General features: G+C 35.1%; 1 protein-coding gene and 1 long non-coding RNA gene across 6 annotated transcripts; both read right to left on the minus strand.

Annotated features, from left to right (window-relative positions):
• Nucleotides 1–491: 491 nt before the first annotated feature.
• LOC112098855 lies at nucleotides 492–4,338 on the minus strand. Of its 5 annotated transcripts, none has more exons than XM_024185334.1 (4): nucleotides 4,093–4,338; nucleotides 3,797–4,003; nucleotides 2,184–2,337; nucleotides 509–1,457 (listed from the first exon to the last, which is right to left on the minus strand). In XM_024185334.1, the coding sequence occupies exons 2-4, from the start codon at nucleotides 3,856–3,858 to the stop codon at nucleotides 645–647; spliced, it is 1,029 nt and encodes a 342-aa protein (XP_024041102.1). In that variant the 5' UTR covers nucleotides 3,859–4,003; nucleotides 4,093–4,338; the 3' UTR covers nucleotides 509–644. The 5 variants fall into 5 exon arrangements, with proteins under 5 accessions (XP_024041104.1, XP_024041103.1, XP_024041102.1 ...); XM_024185333.1 differs by having other exon boundaries at nucleotides 522–1,457; nucleotides 3,797–3,928; XM_024185336.1 differs by lacking the exon at nucleotides 4,093–4,338 and having other exon boundaries at nucleotides 492–1,457; nucleotides 2,206–2,323; nucleotides 3,797–4,077.
• Nucleotides 4,339–6,122: 1,784 nt separating this feature from the next.
• Nucleotides 6,123–17,782, minus strand: LOC112099225. Its single transcript, XR_002906035.1, has 4 exons — nucleotides 17,693–17,782; nucleotides 15,891–15,932; nucleotides 15,664–15,801; nucleotides 6,123–6,231 (listed from the first exon to the last, which is right to left on the minus strand). It is a non-coding gene; the product is annotated as an uncharacterized LOC112099225 (long non-coding RNA).
• Nucleotides 17,783–19,285: the final 1,503 nt, after the last annotated feature.

A 19,285-nucleotide genomic window follows, 5' to 3' on the forward strand; every position in this document is an offset into this window, starting at 1 on the left:
CATGCTTGAAAGAGTAGAGCGGTGCATCTTGTTCAAACATGCACCGTAGAGCCAATTCCATTTTATGAAATAGGAGTTAGACTGAACAACGTTATGTCTTCATTATCATTTCAGGAGGAAATAGATCAAATGCAGCAATTGCTGTAGGAGTTGATGTTTGTGCTGCTATATTTTCTTCAGACTCTCATACCAAGGAAAAATTTAGCTTCAAAGAATGGTATGATGCTTTGATTTATGAAGTAATTGTTATACATTTTGTACCTTCCATACATTTTGCTCTGTTAATATTATTATTTGATAACATGCTTGTCGAGTTGCACAGCGTTTATAATTTTGAGATTAAATAGAGTATAAATGCTATCCAAATACACTCCTTTCATTTTATACAACTTTGATTCATCATTGTTTCTAATTTACCTCAGGCATCAATGGAGTCTGTCCGAGTCTCCTTTGCTGGGAAATCAGTCAAATGACAGCACAGGTGCATATATTCCAAGAGCCAGTAATGTAATAGCTCACAATTTAGCAAGACTAGCTTTGGAGCAATCTGAAGTTGTACTTTGGGTGGATAATATTCCAGCCCAACATTTGTATTTATTCACTAGTTTTTTTTTTTTTTTTGAAGAGAAAGTAAAGCTTTCTAACTAAACAAACTTAGACAGTAACAACATGATTTGAACTGGAAAGTCCTCCAGCCAAACTACAAGGCTTTCAAAATCTAAGGCTACTTTGGCCAATGAGTGAGCTACTACATTAAAGTTTCTATGAACGAATTGAATTGATGCTCTGCTCTGGTTCTTTAGACATGCTTGAATCTCTTCCACTGCCCAGCAAATTTCTGCCATGCTGCTCTTCCTTTGCAGTGATAGCTCCACCACTTCTAAAGAATCTGACTCTATAATGATTGGATCACATTTTGCTTGGCAGGCAACTTGAATTCCAAACAACACGGCTTCCGCTTCCATACAAGCCACATCACCTCTGAATCCAGTGCTCTGAACTGCTGCAGCCAAAATTTTCCCGCTTGAATCTCTAACCACTACACCTAGCCCAGCCTTCGAATCTGCCATTTGAATTGCTGCATCCACATTCACTTTATACCAACCAATTGGAGGGGGATTCCACACCTGTTGATTATTATTGTGCTGACTTGGAACAACTTGGACATTTGGACACTTAATTCTCAAGTACGACTCTACAGTTGCTGCAGCCCGGGCTGCTGTTATTTGGGGATCTTCTTGCTTACCTTCATTTACCACTCTATTTCTTGCATACCAGATAGCCCAACAAGTTGCAATTATCAGCCCCAAATCATCTTTTTTCCTCTTCCCGGCTAAATCTTGAAGAATACTCAGCATATCCTGGTGAGCCATTAGCTTTATATCCTCATAAAATTCTGTCAACTTCCACACCTTCCTAGTAGCTCTGCATCCCACCAATGCATGAAAGACATCACACTACAAGAAAAATGATATTTTATTACAAAAAAATTTAGTCACTAAAGATCACAAATTAGTCATCTTATATTTTCTATGACAAAAAATATATCGTCACATGTTAGTCGTGGAAAGACCGTCTTAAAAAGTTCTAACAACCAAAATTATTTTCGTCATACTAAAGATATGCTTTTGTGACAAAAATCATTGTCTTAAAATTAAGTTAAAATTGTCACAAATAGTATTAAAAATGGTCAAATTAGAGATTAAAAAATGCAATTAATGACAGTTCATATTTGTCACAATAGGTAATTTATAGTGACTATAATATTTGTCTCAAGACTATGTAAATAGAGTCTCAATAATTATTAAAAATCGTCATTTTAGATGTTCGAATATACAATTAGTGATGCTATTTTTGTTGTTGTTGAAATTAACATATCGTGACGTTACATAATTGTCTCAAGTCGGTGTCATTTGTGACAATTTTTGCAAATACAATTAGTAAATAATTTAGTCTCAAATTTATTATAAAGGCAATTTATATAGTCTCACATAAATTTTAATAACAATATGTAGTCATAGAAATCAAAATTTAATGAGAAAAAAACTTTAAAGTGAAAAATATTATTAACACAAATATAATTCATGACAAGGAAATCTAAAATCTAAAATCTAAAATGTAAAAAAAAATTCAATTGTCTAAAAATAAGAGTACATTGTAGAAGAAAATAAAAGTAACATTACACAAAAGGAGAAATATGTAAACCATAGTTGTTTCATGAATCCTTCAGCATCCTCAGATTTGCTATTTTGTTCCTTGATTTTAATTTTCAATCCTCGTTTTGTTGAGTCAATGTTGTAGTAGATGATGACTTCAAAGGTACCTGCCATTTTCAATCTTTACAAAATTAAAAATTTTCCCCAAAACTATTTCACAAACTTGATCATATATTACTTCAAAATAATAATATGATCAAAAGATTACAAGCACATAATCAACCTCGATTCACTTGCACAAATTTTGCATCCAAAACGCTTTAGATTAATCTATTAAATAGGTGATGTCAAACTTGAACTAGATTAAATAATTAAGCAATCAATGAATCAACATTTACAAGAAATATAAAGTTGAAAGAAATAAGAGATTGAGTAAAAAATAAAAAATAAAAAATAATAACAATAATAATAGTCATAACATAGCTTACATATTTAGATTTTGCATGGAGCCTCTCGAACCTTTTACGCCCACTCTAATACATCTTTTGAAACAAAGTTAACTAGGAGAGACCCCATGCTTTTTTATTATCCCAGTACGAAAGAAGATAAATACATAATTTTGATTAAACATACAACAACACATGGGGGGAGGGGGGGCACCGAGGCTTGTTGACCTTTATTAGTTTATTTAATCATTGCATGTACACTTCCTAGCAAATCCAACAACATTCTGAGCAAATTGTACCAAGCCAGGCTTCAACACCATCCTTTGAACCAACATATCAAAGCTACCTAATATTTTATAGTTAAAATTTTGTAGCTTAAATATTCTATAACTCTAACTTATAATTCTATCGGTTGGACTTGAATAACTTATTAACTCTTATCATTATATTAATACTATCTACAAATTTCTTCAAAAAAATAAAGAAAGATGATTAATTACATACCAAATAAAGTGAAAAATAATAGAAAGATCCCAATTTTCTAAAGTTCTTATGAAGGAATATATTTTTTTTTTTTGGAGGAAGGGGAATCTAATGTCATCACATCTAATGCCTAAATCCACTGCCCAAATTAAAAAGCAAATTCATCTTAATATCCTAATTTTGCAAAAGTTTCTCAAAACCTACTAAACTTCGCTTCTAATTTCTTTCATTTATATGCATATTTCGCACAGGTCATACCATACAAAATGTAAGAGTAATTCTAAGTACCTCCCATATAATAATTATGTGTGCAACTGCATGCTAATGGTTATTGGCTACATAAGCCTAAAGATTTGATTTTTTTAATTAATTGAGAAAAGTTAACACGAGATCAATTAACTTAAACTGAAGTTAAACATGGTTGTGGAGATATAATGATCCTTTTTCTTTCGTCCGTTCTTTATTTGCAAATCCTGACGGTTCTTTAAATATGTAAATATATATTCTTTCGAATTCATACTTGCAAATTAAGATAAAATGATCCTTTTACTGCATTCTCTTAGGAATTTTATCAAACACTTGATAAGCATAAAAATATTCAAATAATAGATCCAAGATTTTCAATCCCTAATTTCACCATATATATCACATAATCCAATCACAACTAAACTAATCAAAATTAAATTGGCTGAGTTCATAAATGATACTTACAATTTCGAAGTACATGGAGAGACAAGAGTGAATCTTGTTGAGTGGCTTATTTTGGCATCCATGAGTGGACTGGTGAGGGTGGCATTCTTCTGTGCAGCAGCTGAGGCAGAGTTGAGATGTTGCTTCCCCGAACTGAATGTATCAAACAACAAACAAACAACATATTTCTGAAGCAAGGAAAAACATGGAAGGGGAAACAAGACAAATCTGATGACAAAAATAAAAACTTTTACTCAATAAACAGTACCCAGATAAGAAAATTGAACAAAAAATACAAGGAGAAGTTGAAAATTTACCGTGAGTAGAAGAAAAGCCAAGACGGGTAAAGACTTGGTTAAACGAATTTTGAAATAATCATCACACACACACGCAATTGGAGGGGGTAAAGTAAGGTAGCTTTTAACGTGAAGTGGCATATTATCTGTGACAATAAATAATTATCTTCGAGAAAAAAAAATTTTGTTACTATTTTCTAACATTCAAGAAAAAATTCAAGTTTTAGACTACTATCTTCGGGAAAAAAATATCTCGGGAAGTCTTCGAGAAAAAATAACTATCTTCGAGAAAAAAGTAAGGTAGTCTAAAATTCAAGAAAAAATTTTAGACTACTATTTTCTAGTTTTGTTACAATAAATAATTATCTGTGACAAAAAAATAGGGTCTCAAAATTAACCAAAACCATATTATCTTCGAGACTAATATTTTTTTGTCACAAATTGTTTGATCAATTTCACATCTCTCCTTGAATTATGAAATAATTACGTCATCTATAATAAAATTTTTCTACCATATTTTTGGTCATTAATCAAACATTAATTATGAAATAATTACGTTATTATGAAATAATGAAATTGATGAAATAATGAAAATAATGAAATAATGAAATAACGAAATAACGTAATTATGAAATAATGAAATAATGAAATAGTGAAATGATTACGTCACCTACGTCATTAATCAAACATTAATTATGAAATAATTACGCAATTACGTCACCTATGCCAGCTGGCGAGATAATCAAACATTAAAACCCTATAAGTTTTAAATAAGGATACTATCTTCTTTTGCTTCATTCTCCCCCACTTAGAAAACTTGACAGCTGGCGAGATGGGGGAATAAAATTTCAAGTGGCTTTTTCCAACAAACTAGAAAATGCCGAATCTAGTCCTTAGAGGATGCAACAAATTGGTCTAGTCATATACAAAATTTCACATCAAGTAGTCTAAACCAAGTAAGATCTCAAGGTGCAAGAACTTGTGAGGCATTTGTAGAAAGACCGAAAACAAAAAGAGGCCAAAGAATATGTCAGAGAGACCAATGATGCCAAATGAACCATTTAATTAGAAATTCAATGGAGTGAGCAATTAAGCAATTAGGTTTAGGGCATCATTTTAAGATAATGTTCACAACCTATAAAATAAACTCAAATCTGATGTTTAAGAACACTATTGTCAACTGGCAAAGGCTTCTTACTCTCTAAATATGCATCCTCACTATACTTTCAACAAGTTCATCTTCTGGTTTAATATCATCTTTCTTCTTCGACTCAACTCATTCTCACATTTAAATCAACATCATCCTAATGGCTTGATAAACTTGCTAATTCACAACTCCGAGATGGTTCTCTAAAACTAGAGGAAGTAGGTTTACTGAACCTGGGTTTTGCATTTTCACCCGTGTTGGTAGAACATGCACAAGATATTATGGAGAAAGCTAAATTTGAGTGCTGCCATAGACAATGAGATTTCTAGGATTGTCATGTTGGGTAACATTCAAAATGGAAGAATACAAATTCTACATATTTCATTCACTGCAACTTTTAGTTTTTCTATTTGAACTTATGCTTGAATCATTATAGAATATGAGATCTATTTGGAGGTAGAGCCTTGTATACTGATATTATTTTGGGTTGTCCTAAGCTCATTGGAGGGGGGAGGAATCCAAACCAGGTGTAAGATAATGAATTCTAATGCAAATTACTAGAACCACAAACTTAACAATAAAACAGCAATTAAAGGATAATTATACCTCACTTTTGGCACTCAGGCTTTGAAATAAGTCCTCAAATATTTAGAATTCTGAAAACAGCCCCAAACTTTTCCGACTTACTAATTAGCCCCTTGGGTAATTACATTCAAGCCCTTCAAGAATCTCACGCAAGTGCTGGCGCGTGAGGCATCACCGAGTGTCATCTTCAGTAGTCGTTGATGCCAAATGGTATATTGGAGGTCAAGGAGTCTACTGATGGTGGAATAGTGATGAAAGGTTTGGCAAAGAAAGGTTGAGAATGGTGGCAGCATGTGGGGTTGTCAATGAACGGATGGCTAATAGGTTTATGGGTTTAGCTAATTAACTCAAAGAAGTCAAACAGTGATGGTGGTATCTAGTTAATTGCTGATGGAGAAATGGTGGCAGTGGACAGTCATTTTTCCAAGCTATAATGCCAATTCATATAGGATAGACATCACACAAGGATAAGTATAGATAGAAAAGGAAGTACTTTAGAAGAGACAGAAGAAACATTAGAAGAATTAAATAGAGAAACTAGAAATTAAAGGAGAAATGAGACAAACTCAGAGAAATACGGGAGGAAATTAATAGGTAGAATCATAACTGTATTTCAAACACCATTATAGTCTGTCTTAATCAGGAAAACAGCACCCTTTAAATAGGCTTACAAGTCCTCAGAAAATGGTAAAGATTGCTGCAATGTCCTTTTATAGATTGGCCTTTGTTTAGCTTCTCGGTGCCTAGCAATGTCCTTTTAAAGATTGCTGCAATGTCCTTTTAAAGATTGGTCTTTGTTTAGCCACTTGGTGCCTAGGAATGTCCTTTTAAAGATTGCTGCAATTCATCCGCCAACAGCTGCCTTTGGCAATGACAATTATTTTTGGGGGGTCCCTCTAATGGAATATTTTCGATAAGAGCTGCTTATGAGTTACTGGATGAGTCTATAGGCAGTGGATCTCAGATTGACTGGCGTTTGGCTTGGTGATGTGCTCATAATTTATCTATTATTTTAATGCTTCCATAACTTAATTTTATGTTTTATTATGTTAATTTTATTTTAATTTTCATATTTTATTATTTTAGGTACAATATGGGATTAAAGAGAATTAATTGAAACAAATCACAAAGGATTTAATTTAATTAACCATTAAGCATGCATGCAGCACGTGGAGGAAGCATTGAAGAATTCATTTACAAAGAGAATATGGCATGCAACACGTGGAGAGGCTTTTGCTTTTAATTATGATTGGCTTAGGAATGAAATAGGCGGTTGGGCTTTTGTTTTTAATTTTTTTTCACTTAAGGATCGTGGGCTGGATTTGCAATCCTTTTCCTTTAAGGATTTGGAAGAAACCACAACATTATAAAAGGGAAGAAGGCAGCCGCACATCAAGAGGAAAATTGGAGAGAAAACCGAGAGCAAGAAAAGAACAAGAGAAGCCACTGTAAATCCGGGAAGTCAATTGCAGAGATTGGAGAGAGATAGCTTCTTGAGTTTTTCTTTCTCTCTTCTCTATTATCTTACTTGAATGTTTCCCATTAAATTTATGGATTCTCTTTATATTCCCATGAACTAATTTATTTTACTAGGGCTACGATGTAGCCTAACTATGAAGATTTAATTCCATAAATCTATGTTATTTTTAATTAATTATTCCATGATTGAGTGTTCATTATTGTGCTTAATGCTTTTAATTATTTGGCCAATATTTGAATGATTTGAGGATACATAATGAGACCGAGAGGAGATTTATGTATTTTTGCTCTGTGTAATGGATGCCATGAATTGAACGAAAGACAGAGATGTGCCAACGTGATTCGTGCAGTTTTATCTAAGAATTTCCATAGAACTTAATGAATCTTTGCATATTTAAATTCACATAGAGATATAGTGGGTTGATATGTGGAGATATTTTTGATATTACTCGAGAGAGGATATTGAATAAATTAGGGAAATTCACTGTCAACATGGGTAATAAACTTTAATAGCATAGATGGAGGATTAAATTGGATTGGTTATGGTGAAATCGAATGTCCTAGTGTCTTAATCTCTTGGTGATTTCTATTACTGCCTGCATCTTTATTTAATTATTAATTATTTTATTTTATTTAATCTTAATATAAATTCGCTTATTCGATTGTTCAAATAAATAAGGGTTAGAATAATTTCGGTAACTAATAGGATATACAATCTCTGTGGGACGTTACTCTACTCTTCATTATACTACTTGTGCCGACTAGTACACTTGCTAATTTACGCAACACTTGGAACTGGAAGGGCCCTCAAAGCATACGTGTTTTTTTGTGGCTTCTTTTGCATGGTCGTTTGAAAACTCGGAAGGAGCTTTATAGGAGGCATGTCACTGTTTCTATTTACTGTGATCGATGTGGAGGGTCGGTTGAGGATATCCTTCACTCTCTCCGTGATTGTGTTACAGCTAGGAGGGTTTGGCTTCAGCTTCTGTCAAGTCAGTATCATCCTAATTTTTTCCTATGGCCGCTGAAGGACTGGCTCCAAATGAATCTGGTGAGAGGTCATAATACTGCAAGTCAAGAATACTGGAGAGTGTGCTTTGGAGTGACAGTGCGGCGTCTATGGTATTGGAGAAATAATGTACTCTTTAACCATGGATCGTGGGATAGCAGATTTATAGTTACAGATATTAAGGCTCGGACGTATGAGATCCTAAGGTGTATCAAGGAACTTTTGACTGTCAAGCAAAAGAAAGTGGAGAAAATGATACGTTGGAGAGCCCCTGTTTGGCTGAGTGTTAGCTTAAATACGGATGGTGCCAAGAAAGGTTTCAGTCAGACTGGAGCTGGTGGTTTGCTTCGTGACTTTAATCGAAATTGGATCATGGGATTTATAGTGAACCTTGGAACGTGTTCAGTCCTTTCGGCTGAACTTTGGGGGCTGCTGCATGGCTTGAGAATGGCATGGGAAAATGGTATTAGGCGTGTTCAAGTTGGAGTGGATAACAAGAGTGTAGTGCATTTGTTGACTAACACAGGAGTGTTTGAAATATTTGGTAATCAAGTTATACCAAGTGCAGCTCAAGTTCTTACATTAATCAAGTGAGCAGAATTTCTGTGCAGAAGGGGCATCTTTGGGAATTAAAATGTACTGCATAAGATCAAATTAATTTTCGAGCCTTACATCATTGGAAAGATATTTCTGTTAGCTTTCCAATGAATTTTACTAATCTAAATTTGGAGTTTTCTACAAATGGAATGCATTCTCTTTGTCCAGCTGTGTGGTCCAAGCATAGAAGATGGCTCTTAATGTCCATGCTTTTTCTGAATCCTTTAGCTTGTGTAAGTTCGATGGGAACTAAACTCTTTACTGTCTAAAATTTCAACAGAATAAGTGGGGAACACGTATCACCCCAATGGTACAATGGCCTGACAAATCGTTTACATTGGATCTTTCACAAGCTTTGGCTTGGCAGAGATTAATTTTGGAAATTGAATGAACTTTGAGCTATTATCAAACTCTGTATCTCTTTGGGGGATTCCATTGAGTGGTGAGTGTTTTAAGCTTTGTATCCGTAGCTTAGCAACTTTAGGTGGTGAATATTTTTCTATATCCTTTTGTTGTTTGCTATAGTGGTGAGCTTGTGATTTCTTGAGTATGTGATGTTGTGCTTTCTCATCTATTGTGTCCGGTGTCAAATTTGGTATCAGAGCATTGGGTTCTGAAAATTTATGGCTCAACGACATCAGCGTAATGCAAGAGTTGCAGAGCCTTTTGTTCGTGAGAGAGACTTGGGTGATATAGAAAAGGATGATCTTAGAAGACAAGTAGAACATCTTCAGCAACGATTACAACACCTTGAAGGAACTCGAGAAGCTGCTCCTAATGGTAGTTCGGAAGAAGAAGGCTCAATCAATGACGGGGTAGATTATAATCTCTTCCATCAGAAACAAAGCTCCAATAGTGAATTTTCTTCTAGTTCTCGAATTCATAGGCGTCACGATTCTTATCAACCTTTCGACTTCAAGGTCGAAATTCCTGAATTTGAAGGAAGAATGCAACTAGACGAGTTTGTTGATTGGCTTAATACTGTTGAACGCATTTTTGAATACAGAGATGTGCCTGAAGATCGCAAAGTGAAACTCATTGCCATTAAACTTAAAAAGTATGCTTCTTTATGGTGGGAAAATCTTAAGAGTATGGTGGGAAAATCTTAAGAGGCAAAGGGAACGAGAGGGACGGAGGAAAATTGTTACTTGGGAGAAAATGAAAAAAGAGATTAAGATAAAGTTTTTGCCCGATAACTACAGGCAAGATATCTACCTTAAGTTCCACAACTTCAGGAAAAAGGAATTGTCAGTGGAAGACTATACAGCAGAGTTCGACAACCTAATGATGAAGTGTGATTTGGTAGAGGCGGAAGAGCATACGATCGCACGCTATCTGGGTGGTTTGAAACCTGAGATTGGTAATGTGGTCCAGCTCCAACCATATTGGACTTATAGTGATGTATGCAGACTTGCTCTTAAGGTGAAAAAGCAACAAAAAAATGCTCGTGGTGGGGGTATTCAGTTCACAGTTTGTGATGTCAATCGAGGGAGTGGCTCTATTTCTAAGCATAATTCTGGTTCGAATTCTACTGCAAAGAAAATTACGAGGAATGATATTGGGGAAGGATCTAAACATCGAGCAAGTAGTTCGAATGCTAGTTCTCGTCAATGTTTTAAATGCCATGGTTATGGGCACATTGCTTCTGAGTGTCCTAATCGTAAGGTGGTTGCCCTTGTTGAAGAGGAAAGCGATGACAAGGATGCGGAAGATCATGAGAATCCTAGTGTCGAAAAAGATGTTGAAGATAGAGAAGTTACATATGCTGATGATGGAAACTCTCTAGTTATTCAAAAGAGTTTGAGTATTGTTTCTGAATATGGGGAAGATTGGCTGAGAAAGAATATCTTTCACTCCAGATGCACTTGTCATAGAAAGATATGTAATGTCATTATTGATAGTGGCAGTTTTGAGAATGTGGTAGCAACTGAAATGGTGAAGAAGTTGAAGCTCAAAACGGAGCAGCATCCTCAGCTTTATAAACTTTCTTGGCTTAAAAAGGGAAATGAGATTGAGGTAAACACACGTTGCCTTATTTCATTTTCTATTGGGAATAAATATAAAGATGAAGTTTGGTGCGATGTTGTCCCTATGGATGCATGTCACTTGCTTTTGGGTCATCCTTGGCAGTACGATAGAAGGGTTGTTCATGATGGTTATAGGAATACTTATACTTTCATTAAAGATGGAAGTAAAGTCATTCTGGGTCCTTCAAAGGTAGAGAAAAGTCCCAAACCTATTAAAGGAGTGGAAAACAATTTGCTGAATGTTTCAGATTGTAAAAAAGAATTTGAAATGGATAGTGAAGTTTACGTGCTGGTGGTGTTTGAGGAAAATGAAGATAGCAATGAGCCGACTCTGATTATGAAGTATTTGCTTGAAGAATTCTCAGATGTTGTTCCAAAAGAATTACCACATGGCCTTCCTCCCATGAAGGACATTCAATATTGCATTGATCTTATTCTGGGTTCTGTACTACCAAATAAAGCGGCTTATCGAATGAATCCAAAGCAGCACGAAGAATTACAGAGGCAAGTTGAAGAGCTTATAGGGAAAGGATTGGTGAGAGATAGCAAAAGTCCTTGTGCTGTTCCTGCCTTATTGGTACCAAAGAAAGATGGGTCTTGGCGTATGTGTGTTGATAGCAGAGCAGTGAATAAGATAACGATTGATTATCGTTTCCCTATTCCACGCCTTGACGATCTTCTAGACCAGCTCTATGGTGCTACAATCTTTTCTAAGATCGATCTTCGAAGTGACTATCATCAAATCAGAATGAGACCTGGTGACGAATGGAAAACGGCCTTCAAAACGAGGGATGGACTTTATGAATGGATGGTTATGCCATTTGGTCTATCTAATGCCCCAAGCACTTTCATGTGGCTGATGAATCACGTTTTTAAGCCTCTGATTGGTAGATTTGTTGTTGTGTATTTTGATGACATCCTTATGTACAGCCAAAATAAAAAACAACACTTGGAGCATCTTCGCCAAGTCTTCGAGATTTTGAGAAATCAAAAGCTTTATGTCAACTTGAAAAAGTGCAAGTTCTTCACTGATAGCCTTGTCTTTTTGGGTTATGTTGTATCGAAAGATGGAATTAAAATGGATCCAAGCAAGGTGGAGGCCATTTTGAACTGGCCAATTCCTAAGTCGCTACATGACATCCGAAGTTTTCATGGTCTTGCTTCTTTTTATCAACGATTTATTAGAGGGTTCAGTACAATTGTTGCTCCAGTAACTGAATGCTTGAAAGGAGAAGGTTTCAAATGGACCAATGAGACACAAGAGAGTTTTGACATCATCAAGAGAAAGGTGACTGAAGCGCCTGTTCTTTCACTTCCAGATTTCAGCAAGGTGTTTGAAGTTGAGTGTGATGCCTCTAATACTGGAATTGGTGCTGTACTCAGCCAAGAAAGGAAATCAGTCGCTTTCTTTAGTGAAAAATTGAATGACTCCCGCAGAAAGTACTCAACTTATGACAAAGAATTGTATGCTATTTGCCGAGCTTTGAACCATTGGAGTCAATATTTGCTTTCAAGGCCATTTATTCTCTTCTCTAACCATGAGGCACTAAAGTTTATCAATAGTCAGCAGAAGTTTAGTAGAAAACATGCCGGATGGGTGGAATTTCTTCAAGCTTACAATTTTACCATCAAGCATAAATTGGGTACTTAGAATGTTGTGGCTGATGCTTTAAGTCGAAAACATTCATTGCTTTCTTCTATGCAAGTGAAGGTTGTAGGCTTTGAAATTTTGAAAGAGTTATACAAGGATGATTCTTTCTTTGGCAAGATTTGGAGAGAATGTGAAAATGGATCATATGATCAGTACCAATTACATGATGGCTTTCTTTTCAAGGGGAATCATTTATGTATTCCTCAGTGTTCTTTGCGGGAATCTATTATCATGGAGGCACATGGCAGTGCTGTTGGAGGTCACTTTGGAAGGGATAAGACGTTAGCTTGCTTGCAAGGTAATTTCTATTGGCCAAAGATGGATAAAGATGTTGTGCATCATGTGCAGGGGTGTAAAATCTGTCATATTGCCAAAGCTCATGGTCAAAACACAGGCCTATACAATCTTTTACCAGTCCCTGAAGCTCCTTGGGAAGATGTTAGTCTAGACTTTGTTGTTGGGTTGCCAAGAACTCAAAGAAACAAAGACTCTGTCATGGTGGTGGTTGACCGATTCTCAAAAATGGCTCATTTTGTTCCGTGTAATAAGACATTGGATGCCTCTTATGTGGCTGATTTGTACTTCAAGGAGATTGTGAAACTACATGGAATTCCGAAAACCATTGTCTCTGATCGGGATTCAAAGTTTTTGAGTCACTTTTGGCGTACTCTTTGGAAGAAGTTGGGAACCACTCTTAAATTCAGCTCTTCTCATCATCCTTAAATTGACGGTCATACTGAAGTGACGAATTGAAGCTTGGGAAATCTCTAGAGAAGTTATGTGGGCAAGAACATGCGTCAATGGGATCTTATTTTGCCTCAGATTGAATTTGCTTACAATCACTCTATACATCAAACTACTGGTTCAAGTCCCTTTGAAGTTGTTTATGGCAAGAATCCAATCAGTCCTTTGGATTTGGCTCCACTTTTGACTGATCATCAATTTAGTGGAGAGGCTGAAGAATGCTCTAAAAGTATCAAGAAGATGCATGAACAGGTTCGAGATAGAATATTGAAGCAAAATGAGAAGTATAAAAAATCTACAGACAAGCATCGAAGACATGCTAAGTTTCAGGAAGGAGATTTGGTTTGGGTTCATCTTAGGAAAGATCGTTTTCCACCTAGGAAATTTGCTAAACTTAGACCAAGGGCTGATGGACCATTTAAAGTGTTGCAACGCATTGGTGATAATGCTTACAAGATTGAGCTACCAGATGGCTATGGTGTTTCGTCAACGTTCAACATGTCAGACTTATCTCCTTATCATGAAGAAAATGATCAAAACTCGAGGTCGAATTTTTTTCAACTAAGAGAGATTAACACAGGAGTGTTTGAAATATTTGGTAATCCAGTTATACCAAGTGCAGCGCAAGTTCTTACATTAATCAAGTGAGCAGAATTTGTGTGCAGAAGGGGCATTTTTGGGAATTAAACTGTACTGCATGAGATCGAATTAATTTTCGAGCCATACATCATTGGAAAGATATTTCTGTTAGCTTTCCAATGAATTTTACTAATCCAAATTTGGAGTTTTCTACAAATGGAATGCATTCTCTTTGTCCAGCTGTGTGGTCCAAGCATAGAAGATGGCTCTTAATGTCCATGCTTTGTCTGAATCCTTTAGCTTGTGTAAGTTCGATGGGAACTAAACTCTTTACTGTCTAAAATTTCAACAGAATAAGTGGGGAACACGTATCACCCCAATGGTACAATGGCCTGACAAATCGTTTACATTGGATCTTTCACAAGCTTTGGCTTGGCAGAGATTAATTTTGGAAATTGAATAAACTTTGAGCTATTATCAAACTCTGTATCTCTTTGGGGGATTCCATTGAGTGGTGAGTGTTTTAAGCTCTGTATCCGTAGCTTAGCAACTTTAGGTGGTGAATATTTTTCTGTATCCTTTTGTTGTTTGCTGTGGTGGTGAGCTTGTGATTTCTTGAGTGTGTGACGTTGTGCTTTCTCATCTATTGTGTCCGGTGTCATTGACAATGGCGTCTGTTCCCGAAAATGAAGATGCCACCCTTATCAAGGCTATTCGGAAATTATTAGAACAGGATTGGATCGTTCAACTTGAGCATGTGTATAGAGAGGCAAATTGTGCTACAGATTTTCTCGCTACTTATAGATTAAATTCCCCTATAGGTTTGCATGTTCTTTCTCCTCCTCCTGAAATTGTTGGCATACTTTGTAAGGATGCATATGGGATTGCACACTCCCGATTAGTGTTGTCTTAGCTCCCTGAGAGCTCATTTCTAATAAAAAAAAAATCAAATCCTAGCATATAAGAAAAATTAAAGTCTCCCTACAGAATAGCAAATAAAAATCATAATAAAAGGAAAGTAAAAATCTACGTCTAAACTAAATTAAAAAAAAATCTGATTAAATGTTAAAACCTTAAAAATTTTAAATCAGGATTATATCCAATTTTGCATCAAGTAGTCCTTCAGCTCATTTGATGCAGAGTCAATCACAAGGGGAACAATTCTTGATGCAATTTTATTTTTTAATTAGTATCATGATGTTAACCAAATCCCCTCCCATTCATGTGAGTGGTGTTCGAACCTTAGTCTCTTGTACCACCACAAGATTTTACCAGTTGAACGAACTAGCACCCACTACTTAGCAAATGATGAGAGATAATAATTGATTAATTATGCGTCTATGACTGAAAAGTCACTTAAGCCACTTAAGCGGTGAAAACTATAATATGGCTATTGTAAACTACAAAAGTTAGTCCATATCAAAAAGAGTAGCAGCATGACAAAAAAGAGCAAGCAACCAACTGCAATGTTTACTAAATGCATAAGGTAGTATATAGCAACTTCATCTCAAGAAGGTTAAGCACACAAGATCTTAGTAGGCAACTCATTAATCAGTTGGAAAGTAGCTCAATTAAAAAACTCATGAATCAAGTAACATTCAGATAGGCCATAAGACAGAATAACCAAAAACCTCTTTGATGATGACAAACATAATGTCTTCCCTACGCACTGCGGTTGTGCTAAAAAAAATTCCATCTTTATTCCTTTGTTCTGATTTAACCGCTAGCTTTATGATTTAATGCAGAAACCAAAAATAAAATTTCCAAAATGTACCTCCGTTGAGCCGGCAATAGTTTCCCCATCATTAACTGTCAAACTGGAACAAGAAGGTAAACCATAACTTGCAATTTCCAGCTCATCGTCAGTATTCCAGTCAATATCATCACAATCTCCACCAGAAGCATTCTCATCCTATGTCAGTTTACATATAAAAAATTACATATGGACACAAACAACAACGAGAAAAGGAATCAGAAACAAACAGATAAATGAAGATGTACCATTTCTTTGTAACCTCTAATTCACCACAAGTAAAGGTTAACCTGTTCACAAAATTTAAAAAAAAAAAATTGAGTCCAAAATCAAGATAAGTTGTTAAGCAACACTGAAAGCAGTGCATAACTATCAAAATTCTAATTAATGTGCAGCTGATGCCGAACTAGAATACATGCAGAGACATGAAGAAAGAGAAAGTAGAGCAGAATAAAGAGAATGAAAGGACAAAAGGAAAGAGAAGAGAAAGAAATAGATAAAAGGGAAGGGAAAGCATAAAAGTGAAACTAGTATCAAATTTTATCCATTTTCCATCCCTATGTCCACATACAAATTTTATCCATTTAATTGGTTCGATAAAACTTGCAGAATATGAAAAAATACTTTGGGTATGAAATTGTACTAATATGGTAACAACTAAAATCTAGATCTCTACTTATATTATTAAAAGATAACTTAATACTCTAGATAAAATGGTCACTGCAGTATCAGTTTCCACACGACTTACAGCAACCAATGTCTGCTATCTTGTACTGATGTTAACAGGTACTGCATATGCAACAGCAAAAAGCCTTAGCAGTGTGTCTGTGTGTGTTAACACATGCATGCTAGCGCTGTAACATGCATTAGTGCCCGCACATGCATAAAATTTCTTGACCCACTTCTTTTCAGATTCAACACTCACAGTTACCCAAGCTTGAAATGCCATTGGTAAAAGTTCAAAGAAACTGCTCACTCGATACCTTAGGAGTATTTACATATTAAAATGTCATAAAACAGATTTGTTTGACAATTATGCCCTCCTAATTTTGTTGAAATGAAAAAATTAAAGCATTAAGTATGATAGCCTATGACACTCATTTTCTTTTTTTTTCACCTTTTCAGCCCGAATATCAGACAAGAACAAAAGAAATCAAGTTCAAATTTAGACCTCTTCTCTATTTCTTAGATATACATATTTTTAATAGGATTCTTTAATAAACATATCCAAGAGAAAATCTCTCCAACATAACCATCCACCGCAAGCACTAAAGGTTTCCTCAAAATGCTTTTACTTTACTTCTTGTGACCCCCGCGATTAATTAAAGAAGGTTTCACGAGAAGTGAGTGTATTTGCTCCATGCTTATGCCTTCGAGGAACATGTTTGTTCTTCACTACTGCAATCTAATGCAAGAGATTTGCAACTTACTTTGCAATGAACTCAAAACTAAAGCTGTGTCTGGAATATTGGCTACGTATACCTGCAGGTTTGGGCGTGGGTGGCACCAAGGTTAGCTTCGTGTCTTTGAAGGTAAGGTTCAGTTAGAAGTTAGGATTGGATAGCTTTTGATCAACAATATGTGCGTTCAAAGGGATTGAAACTGTGTTAATCAAATTAATATCAAGCTACTTAATAGTATTAAGATGGAAAATTCAAGACTTCAAAATGAAAGATGGAAAATTCAAGATTTCAAAATGAAATTTATGCGGAGGGATTTATTCAAATTAAAGACTACAAAAAAGAAGATTGAATGGTTCAATGACAATAAAACTAATGTGTACAGTGTTTCTTGCTTAAAGGAGTCGTCATATGTTAGCTTCGAAGGAAAGCAAAGCTTCTTAGAAACCGAAAGTCATGCACAATTTTAATGCACATCTTTTCAATTATTGCGTATATTGTAAAATTACTTGATAGCCTTTATCTGTCTAATTTAATAGATGATCCTCACAACAGGGGTGTTTATTTGTGAAACAGAGGTAATATGTTTAAGTCAGGTTGTGTTGTTTACTTGTGAAACAGAGGTCACATGTTTAAGTCAGGTTGTGTACCTGAGGTCAATGCACAACTCCGAGGGTTTGGAAACACGTCAAAATCTGCAAAGATATGCGTAAATGTATTTCTCTCAGAGAAGGAGAAAGGGAAACATTACATGCAACAAGGTAGCAGCAATATTACACAAAAATTCCAGTTATGCCATCTCTTTCATAATCTAACACAGAGAAAAAGGTAAAGAAAAAAATAAGAGAACCGTAATAAAAAAACACACATGGAAGTGTTTGCCAAACATTAAAGAGATGGAAGCATGTGCTTAGCACCTTTACGTTTCAAAAATTTTAAACACATGGCATCATGATCCTGCCATGTTCCCAATATTAATAAATACACAAGCGACAGTTATCATTGAATCTGTTACGAGTTTATTCTCTTCCAAAAAAACAGGAAAAAGAGAAGACACTAATAGCTAATCTATAAATGTATTGATTCTATATCGTTCCTGGGTAGAATTCATGTCAATTTGAAATTCAGACACATCAAACTTCCAATAAATTTAACATGCTCGATGAAAATAAGACTCACAAATAGTATGCACTTTTTCTTTTAGACACAAAGTTTCCAATTTCATTTACAAAGCACTACCAACACATTCAATTGAACAACGAAAGGCAAGGTCTCTTAGGTTAACAAACATTTTAACCAGGCACATTGATTTATTGACCTCAATTGGGGAAAAACAAAATGTAATAACAGTCCCACCAAAATTGATATCTAGATTAGACCAAATACACACAAAATAATCTTTGACCTCCAACAGACTTTCTGTGGCAAATGGAATGTAATCTCTGACCTCCAATACACAAAAAATTACATGCAATCATACATTCATACATTCTTTCTGCAAATGGAACGTACTTTTACAGTCCCTCAATACCATCCCAAAAAAAAAGTAAATCATAGAATTTTATCAGTTTTAACCCATATCAAATAAAATTCTTTCCCGCGCACTCACCCATGAACCATTAAGCTAAAATTGATTGACGTGTTACTTAATTTTTTATCATCATCCAGCGTTAAAAAAACAAATCTTTTCACAATTTCTTGCCAAGAATATAAACAACTACGACCCTATTGAACTTAAAAAGAAAAAAAAAATACATTAGCCCGTCTTGGTTCCATATCCAAGTCCAACAAAACACTCCAAAAGCTGCAGTTACGAAAATTGTCCACAGAATTGGAAAATTGTGTGAATTTGATGTCATCTTATTCGGAAAAACTAAAGACCAACGCTCTAATTATACAGCATTACAATTAAAAAGCTTTGACAAACACCTAACGAACACTAAATAAGAAAGAAGTCCAGTGCAACCTGTTGGGAAAATATGCTCTTTAAAAGCATATGTGTTTATTTAATTGTAATAAACAATTTTTCTGATTAATAATATAAATGAGGTATTTTATTCAAATATCTTAATTGCATTAATACTTGTATTAAAGTCCATTTAATCATATTATATGTATTTATGTGATCACCATGTGGATTCACAGAAGACATAAATACAAGTTATCTTATGATTAAATAAATTTAGTTCGCAATTGATAAATAAAGTTGGGCATTTTATTTAGGTATAGACTGTAATAAATTC

The sequence above is a fragment of the Citrus clementina genome, unplaced genomic scaffold (assembly GCF_000493195.1).
Source record: "Citrus clementina cultivar Clemenules unplaced genomic scaffold, Citrus_clementina_v1.0 scaffold_4, whole genome shotgun sequence".
Classification (NCBI taxonomy): Eukaryota; Viridiplantae; Streptophyta; class Magnoliopsida; order Sapindales; family Rutaceae; genus Citrus; species Citrus x clementina.

What these genes read in the sequence shown, in the direction of transcription:
- LOC112098855 (XM_024185334.1), bottom strand. Translation starts at nt 3,858, where the DNA reads ATGGATGCCAAAATAAGCCACTCAACAAGATTCACTCTTGTCTCTCCA. An exon ending in TCTCCATGTACTTCGAAATT is followed by an intron (nt 2,338 to 3,796) that starts GTAAGTATCATT and finishes AATTTTGTAAAG; the next exon opens with ATTGAAAATGGCAGGTACCT. An exon ending in TTACATATTTCTCCTTTTGT is followed by an intron (nt 1,458 to 2,183) that starts GTAATGTTACTT and finishes TTTTTCTTGTAG; the next exon opens with TGTGATGTCTTTCATGCATT.